The 8701-nt window shown below is 45.3% G+C and overlaps 2 protein-coding genes across 2 annotated transcripts in view; one reads left to right on the top strand and one right to left on the bottom strand.

Moving 5' to 3' along the window:
• Positions 1-700: 700 nt before the first annotated feature.
• Positions 701-4580, top strand: LOC113807714 (uncharacterized; the record flags this gene model as incomplete). Its single annotated transcript, XM_027359026.2, is given in 5 exon segments — positions 701-1082; positions 1477-1585; positions 1830-2427; positions 2855-2993; positions 3865-4580. Coding segments are annotated over 5 exon segments (1329 nt in total). The 3' UTR covers positions 3966-4580.
• Positions 4581-5335: 755 nt separating this feature from the next.
• LOC113807713 (uncharacterized) overlaps positions 5336-8701 on the bottom strand; it is a 48001-nt gene continuing 44635 nt past the window's right edge. Inside the window, exons 4-5 of the mRNA XM_070133355.1 lie at positions 7176-8701; positions 5336-6672 (exon numbers count right to left, since the gene is read on the bottom strand). The exon at positions 7176-8701 is cut by the window's right edge and continues 247 nt beyond it. Coding sequence (XP_069989456.1) covers positions 6188-6672; positions 7176-8701 — 2011 coding nt within the window. The 3' untranslated portion in view covers positions 5336-6187. The remainder of the gene's footprint in view (positions 6673-7175) is intronic.

Genomic DNA, 8701 nt, shown 5'->3' with positions numbered 1-8701 from the left:
TGCTTGTTTGTGTGTGTGTTTGTTTGCATGTGTGTGTGTGTCTTTATGTGTGATTGGTTGTTTCTGTATGTGTTTGTGTATGTTTGTGTTTTTTTCTTTCTTTCTTTCTTTTTTACTTTACTCTGTATGTGATCTTCAAAAAAAAAAAACTAAATCAACAATATTTCTCTTTTCCAGTAACACGGAAAGCAATTCAGAAAATGTACAACCAAAAACAGCGGCGATTTTAAACCGTTGGCGCGCAAATCCGCTTCCGAAATATGGTACAAAAGGATAATTTGTGCTTTGTCTTTTATCCTGTTATGAAATAAACTGTCAGAAATAATTATAAACCTGTAAACATTTTTTTTTTTTCGAAATTCGCTTTTTATGATTGACTAATAAAATGACATAAGGAAACGAATGAAGAGGAAGTTAAGGGAGGAAGAAAGAGAGTGAATGAGCAATAAAGAGAAGAAGGGAATAAAGGTGTAAGTTAGGCAGAAACGGAGAGAGGGAGCGAGTGAATGAGGAATAGATTATGAGAGTAAGATACGAGAAAGGAAGAAACAGTGGAAAGGAGTGAAAGAAGTAAGAAAAAAAAGAGGATGAATGACGGTGAAGCGAAGGAGGGAAGTGGGATAAGAAAGAAGAAAAGAGAATAACAAAAGAGAAAGAAGAAAAGAAGGAAAGAGACATAATTTTTATTTCTACCTTGCAGATGCTGGACAAGATTTTCCTGCAGGCGACGCTGACGGTGCTCGCGGGCGCCTATAGCCACCAGGTGCCCTCCCCCTTCCACCCTCTGCCTCTTGTCTATCGCTACTCCTCCTTCCAAGCGCCGCCCACTGCTTTCCACGCCTACCCTAATGCTTTCCACGCCTTCCCTAATACTTTCGAAGCTCCGCCTACTTTCGAAGCCCCGCCTACTTTCGAAGCCCCGCCTACTTTCGAAGCCCCGCCTCCTTTCCACGCTTTCCCTACTTTCCAAGCCCCGCCTACTTTGCAGGCAACACCTACTTTCTTGGACACGCCCCCTTACCCATTTCCGCTGAGAGTTCAGGGCAGCATCCGCTCTCCGTCTCACTACCAGAAGGTCTATTGTAAGTCTTCCCTTTCGAAAGCACTAATGTTTTTTTGTTGTTGTTGTTTGTTTGTTTTTTTTGTGATTAAAACTATTGAGAGAACATCCATAAGAAGAAAGTTTGTTCTTTTCTGAAAAGGAAATAAAGGAGAGAAAAAAGAGTCAGTGAACCAAAATGATATATATAAATAAATAAAATTTAGGAAATATGTTTTTTTCCACCTATTTTATCAGCAACTTTGCTGAGAAAACATCCATGAAAAAAAGAAAGTTTGTTCTTTTCTTATAAATAAATAACATCAATAAACTACAACAAAACATATCAATGGAAATTCAGGAAGTACGATTTTTTCAACCCTTTATTACTACTAAATTTATCATTTATTACTATTATCTATTTATTAAATTACTAGCAAACCCGTGGCAGTTCCTTACGCCCGTGCCCAGGAGCGAGAGCCAGAATCTGCCGTGTCCCAGCGAGGGATTCTACGCCCATCCCTCGAACTGCTCGCTGTTTTACAGGTCGGTGTGGGCGGTACTCGGAAATCATTCTGTTTGTTTTCGTGTATTGTTGTTGTTGTTGTTGTTGATGTTATTGTTGTTATCGTCCATCTTTCGAAAAGTTGAGTGTTGGTAATACGTACGATATTTTTGTTGTTGATGTCCTTTTTTTATATAAGTTGGATCTTTGTTCTTTAATGGCTATTTTTTCCTATAACTTTTTTTTTCAATCAAGTAGAAAACTGACGATTGTGTCCCATTTCAGGTGCGTCGACTACATCGGCACCGGGGCGGCCTTCGCCAGGTACCTGTTCGCGTGCCCCTCCGGCCACCTCTTCGCCGAGGAGGCCAGCACCTGCATCCCGGGCGAGTGCGGCGGCGAGGGCTCTGAGGCTCCGGCACCAGGAGAACCGGTAACCGACGCGCCTGCCGTGGTTGAACCAGCACCGACAGAGACGGTATTACCGGGCTCTGTGGAACCGTCCACAGCAGAACCTGCCGTTCCCGATTCCGTGGAACCGTCGACAGAAGCTCCAGTAGAACCTGTCGTTCCTGACTCCGTGGAACCATCCACGGGGAATCCAGTAGAACCTTCCGTAGAACCATCCACAGAAGAGCCAGTAGAACCTGCCGTGCCTGACCCCGTCGAACCATGCACAGAAGAGCCAGTAGAACCTGCCGTTCCTAACCCCGTAGAACCATCCACAGAAACGCCAGTAGAACCTACCGCCCCTGACTCCTTAGAACCGTCCACTGAAAAGCCAGAACCTTCCGTTCCCGACACGGTAGAACCTTCCACCGACTCTCCTGTCGAAGAAACGACTGGTTCGCCAGCGCCCGTGGACCCGTCAGCTGAGAACCAGGTAAATGGTACTCCATAACCAAGGTTTTCTTAACTCTCCTTCTGACGCTGTTCAGTTTTGGTCACCAAAGAGATTGTTATGGTATCAGTGTGTGTGTGTTTGTTTGTGTGTGATCATTTAAAATTATCTATCGCGTCTACAGCTAGGGTCATTAGTGGCGAATTCCTTGTGGGATTAAAATGTTAAAATATTTAAAACCTTTAAAAATCTATCAATAAGCTCAAAAATGAAAATGAAAAATAAATATCAAGGAATATCAAAAATCAAAACATTGATATTTTGCTTCAAAAGTATAAAATTGTTTCACGAATATCTTGCAGAATTAGATTTTGCTTAAGAAAATTTTCTCCATTAAATCCAAGCTCATTAATTTCTAAAGATCTCTATCCAGTCACCACCTTCTCAACCCTTCTCTTCATCACCACAGGCGTGTACTAGACAGTTCGTCCAGCACCCGAAGTACTGTAACGTGTACTTCCGGTGCGACGAGCCCATGACCCTGTACATGTGCCCCGCCGGAACCGCCTTCGACCAGAGCCGCCAGATGTGCCGCATTAGTGCCCACGGTGAGACCCCCTCTTCCCTGTTTTGTTTTTTTTCTCCCTCTTCTTCTTCTTCTTCTTCCTTTCTCTTTTCTTTTCTCTATCAATATTATTTTTTTCTTTTCTCCATCCTTAAGATATTTCTTCTTTTTTTTCGTAGATAGATGTTTATTTTCGTGTTCGTGTGGTATTTCAAAAAATAAAAAAAATTCGTAGTTCAAGCAGTTGCTTCGTTAGTGTAGAAAAGTTGTGATTCTCATTAATCTTGGCTTCCTATTGCAAACAAAACGACATAGAACTTTTAACTTAAAAGTAACTAAAATAAAACACATTTAGTCACCTAACCTAAACCTAGCGGGACAAACCGCACTGAGATTGTGTAGGTTATGGAAGTTGGAGTCTAGGTCAGAGTCAGGCGCCTGAAACGGAGTCGGGGCTCGTTCAAATTACAGCATCTGCATAGCCTTCGTCTGATTCCTTTCACTCTTGGCTCCGTATGGCACAAAAAGATTGGCTGTAGGAAGGCGAGGTTAAGTTTAAGGCTCATAAGCAGTCAATTTTTTGTGCAATATAAAGCCAAAAATTAACTGAATTAGACAATATATTCATATATATGTATGTGTGTGTATGTGTTTATGTATAAATGCATACACACACACACACACACACATATGTGTGTGTGTGTGTGTGTTTGCATGTATGTATATGTATGTACATATATAACGTGTGTGTGTGGGGGGGGAGTGTATCCATGCCTGTATCTATGTATACTGGTAAGTATACAGACATGGGTATAATCAGATCAATAAATACCATCTTAACTTCAATAATGTAAAAGAAATGACGCGCATATTTATCCTCACATACATGTAACACACTTCTGTTTCCGCGACAGATGAAGGACTTTGTGCGGGCTTGGAGATCATGCACACCCTCCTGCGGACGGCCTTACATAACGGCCACTTCCTCCTCCTTCCTTCTCCCTTCCTGTTCTGAAACCACAACGAAGACGGGAAGAAGGAGGAGAGGAGACAGAGAAGACTCGAATAATTCTCTTCGTCCTGGGAGTGACGTGGCGGTCCGGTCACTTTAGAAATCTTTGTGTTTTGTGGTGAGAAAGACGTGGCACTTGTAGTAGTTATACATTGTATATGAAGGGATTAATGTTATAGCTAATGACGGATGAGAAATGAAACCTTGCGAAATAATGAACATTCGTAATTGTTTTCGTTGGGAGAGTCGTGTCTTCTCTGCATTATCCAAGGTGCCATGTTATCTGGTAGTGGATTGTGTTCTTTTGAAAAGCAATCTCACATGGATAATGTTCTTGTTATAATGTTATATCTATTACTAAGGTGGTATAATGCAGCTGATTTTATTTATCTATTTATTTGTTATCGCAGTTCCCTTATTCCTCCTTACTATAATAAATAATTAACCAAGGGGACATTCAGCTGTTAAATACCCTAATTAATATATTTATCTAACATGTAATTTATATTTATATGCAATTAAAACCTGTTTCTAACATGTAATTTATATTTCTATACAATCAAATCCTGTCTCTAGATAGGGATGAACAAAATGAACAATAAAAGGTGCAATAAAACTCACACTTTGTTTTACATCTTTCTTTAATGATATGTTAAGGCTTTCAGGTATGTTAAAAGGGACCAAATATCACCATTATGTGCAGTCATGAGGGTAATGGATATATATTGCTAATACTAAGGGCTTGTCAGAGACGCGTCATGAAGATGATCCAGTAGACTATGTTTTGCAGCTGCTAACAAAAAGCTACTTTATGATAGGTACTAACAATTTCCTCTTTTGGTTTTGCCTTTTTTATTATTATTGTTATCATTGTCATTATTTCTCTCTCTCTTCTTTTTTTTTATTACCATCAACCGATCAGAGAAGAACAAGTACAAAATTATGGCATTCTAACTAATAAGCATCATTATATATGAAAATAAAGACTATTATATTCCCACTAAGGTATTCCTTCTCTTCCAAAATTCCTTCACCGAAACTACTAAACAGCTGAAGTTTCTACGTGCTTCTGGCCTCGCTGTCACATCACAGTTCTCTTTTATCACCGGCATCTCTCTCTTCTGCCATCTCTTCATTTTTGTTCTTTTCTATTTTTTGTATTCTTCTTCTCTTTCTTCCCTCTTCTTCTTTTCTTTGTTATCCCTCTCCTTACTTCGATGAGAAAAAGGAATGTTTCTTTCCTTCTCTCTCAGGATTTCTTTCTTTCTTGGAAGCTCACTCTGTTGGTGGTAAGAGGAACCACATATGTTCTCCCCCCCGCACTCTCTCTTTCTCTCTTTCTCACCCTCTCTCTCTTTTGCTCTTTCTTCTCTCTCTCTCTCTCTCTCTCTCTCTCTCTCTCTCTCTCTCTCTCTCTCTCTCTCTCTCTCTGTCTCTCTGTCTCTCTCTCTCTCTGTCGGTCTGTCTGTCTGTGTATGTATGTGGGTGATTGTGTGAGTGTCTACATTTACATCCTCTTCTGAAGACATTCAATTCAGTGTTGACACACATCTCAATCTCATGCCCTTCCCTGATCTCTGCATGCCTTATTATACCATACTTGACTCTTTTCAACAACTTAAAATACAGATTTCAAAATATATTCATATCAAGCAAATGCACACACTATATTTTTCGATCGCTAGGTAAAACCGTATTTGTTTTTTTTATTCTCGCTTACTTTCCATTTCTTTTTTTTTTTCTAATATTTCATTTCCTTCTCCAATTCTTATAAAAAAGACACTCTTCTGCAACGTGCAAGAGCAACATGCATTCACCCTATAGTCTTCACGAGCCTCAGACTCTCGCCAAATTTTCATCTTTCTCAGCATCATCATCTCGCAGCCTCTTTTTTGTCTTTTGGATCTCAGTGAACTTTTTAATCCACCTTTATAAGTTTTTATTCATGTTTTCATGTATTTTTTTCTTATATTTTTCACTTTTTTCCTAATCATCCTGATGGTTCTTAAAATCACTTTTGCAAGGAGGTCTTTGTCTCTTCCTGGATTCTTAATGGATGCTGCTATCGTCCTGCGCTTTTGAAATCATCTTTTCAGGCGATTCTCGTCATCTCCTTTTCGGTTCTCTTGAACTCACTTCCGCCAGATGTCTTTCACGAAGTCTCGCCTCGAATCTTTACCCTCCCCTCTTTTATCCCAAAATGAAACTCCTTTGCTAAAGAAATCTTATACAGCCGAAAGCTTTCCCCTGGATCCTACAAAATGCCTCATGAACCACTTGGCGCCCTTGTTGCGTGGTGCCGGGATGACCGTCATGACGCTGTCCTTGCTGGAGGCGGACGACGACGACGACGATGACGAGGAAGACTTGGATGACGTGGCTGTAAACGTCCTATTCTGGATGGACTTGTGAGGAGCAGCGGCCGGCAGTAACGCCTCCTTCTCCGTCCCGGGCTGGGCCTTGAGCCCTTGGCTCGCCTTCTTCAGGGGCGATCTGACGACCTTCGAGAAGTTAGGAAGGAAGGACCGCCGAGGAGAGGGAGTGGGTTTGGCAGCGGAGCCGGCGAGCGTCCTCTGCTCGTCCGCCGAAGGCCGAGGCTCCGAAGATGAGGTCCAAGGGGGAGCAGCGCTGCGCAGCTGGGTCGGGGACGTCGGCCGCGACCTGCTCGGAGAGGTGGTCGCTGATCCTATTGCAGGTTGAAGGTAAACACCTGGAAGAAAGGGAGAGGACGTTCATACATGTTGGAAATCTAAGGGAAGATTGTACGTGCTCTGAACAGGTTATAAGAGGCACTGCCACACAGTGAGCCTGCGCTGTGATGGGCATCGGTAGACAGAATGTTTAAAGCGAAACTGAGCATCGATTCTTGAAAACTGGCTTAAGTGATTCCGATAAATCGATTCTTCGTAGATAGTTAAAGCGGTACCAATACATGCATCGCCGATACTTTATTGTAAGAAGATATCCAAACTGATATTTAAATAGATAAGGGAGGAAGAAAGAGGGGGGGGGGAGTTGGAGGGAGGGAGGGAGAGAGAGAGAAACAAACAGATTCGTGTATCAATTTTTTCGATACAATTTGAGATAAACACCCAGCGATACCGATAAAATAGCGATGCCGATATTAATAGATCTCTGAGCATGCGGTATAGATGTGTGACTGACAACCTACAGAAACCCTCTTTCCACCACAAAAATGCGAAGCGAACTCACTGTGGCGGGGAGTCCTCGGCGGCGTGACGTCGGGCAGGAGATGGGACCAGGGGTTGTACCCACCAGGGGCTACGTGGCTCAAGGAGGATGCGGAGCGTGGCATGGCCACAGGGAGCTGGCCGGGGGAGGAGGCCGCCGATGCCCCCTCGGAAGGGTGGAAGTACGTCCATACGCCAGAGTCCAGAGGAGGGCCTCTGCCTTTGCACGGGGGAGGGGGAGGGCAGGGGACAGGAGCGCGGGCGGGGTGGCACTGTGCCGGCAATCCCGGGGCCTGACGGGGCTTGTGGCAGTAAGTGAGTTCCGGCTCACTGTTGTAGTCTAGGGACGACATCTCAGAGGGAGCTTCGTGCCTCGGGGCGTCGGGGAGCTCGGGCTGGCTGGAGATCCAACCCAGGCGGCGGCTGCTCAGTCCGTACTCCTTGAGATTCTCGTGAATGTTTCCGAAGTGATCATAGATGTGGGACGTCATGAAGGCTGAGTATTGCCTGAAGGTCGCGTCTTCAAGGGACTTGGGACACCTCACCTGAGCGAGCAGGACTTCCGGGTCGTAGCAGAACCTCGCCGATGGGCAAGGATCGGAGTTCTTTGCCTGCCCCTTGCCGGTCCGCCCTTCGCGGTCAATTCTCTCCTTCGTGGCTTGATAATGATCCCAGTAAGTCTCCTTCAGGCTCACGCAGCTCTCGCTGTGAGCCAAGACTTCGGACGAGAGCAAGGACTCTGCAAGGTCCATCTCCATGTGCTCGGAGACGATCGAGGCCTGCGAGAGCCTCTTCTCCAGGAAGGACGACCCGCGCAGGCTTCTGACGGGGCCGCTGCCGTAGCCGTAAACGAGGGGCCGCTTCAACGTCTCCATGGGCTTCACGTCGCAGTCTGCCTCGATGAAGTCGTCTTCGTCATCGTCATAGCTGATCAATTTGTCTATTTTGCTGGACAGGCTGGTCTTCGAGTCAGGTGCGTCATCGATGTCTGACATGGTGCCCCTGTCTGACAGCTCTTCGGTGACGCACACTCCGTCGTCGACCGTGTCGTAGTCATCGTTTTCGTAATACTTTTCGTCGAAATTCGAGCTGCTGCTGTGACTCGACGACGACCCGATGCCCGTGTCGGCCTCGACGGGAGTCCCGTCCGAGCCGTCGTCCTTGCGCTGGGCCTCGCCCTCCGCTCGCGATGGGGGCGAGCGGCGCGTGGATGCTCCTGCGTCGTCGTGTTCGTCGTCGTGGCCGTTCTCTCTGACAGTTACAAGTGGAAAGCCATTATCACTAAATTCCTCGCAGTCGACGGTTAAGTCCAGAGAGAGGATACAAATGGAAGCTAAATTGAGCTTATCATCTGGAGGGCTGACGTCATGGCGGCGGGCCTCGGCGGGGGAGCCGGCTCTGGCCTCCAGGAGGACGCCTGGCGGAAGCGGGGGAAGCACGGGGGAAGCCACGAAGATCCTGCCGGAGTCCTGTGAGGCGGAAACTTCCTCGGGGAACGGCGGGTAATTGCTTCCGCGCGAGGCCCCGGCGGCGGCTCTGGGCGGGTTG

The sequence above is a fragment of the Penaeus vannamei genome, chromosome 18 (genome assembly GCF_042767895.1).
Source record: "Penaeus vannamei isolate JL-2024 chromosome 18, ASM4276789v1, whole genome shotgun sequence".
NCBI classification, from domain to species: Eukaryota; Metazoa; Arthropoda; class Malacostraca; order Decapoda; family Penaeidae; genus Penaeus; species Penaeus vannamei.
The sequence above is the reverse complement of the archived record's forward strand: the minus strand, read 5'-3'. Positions and strand labels throughout refer to the sequence as shown.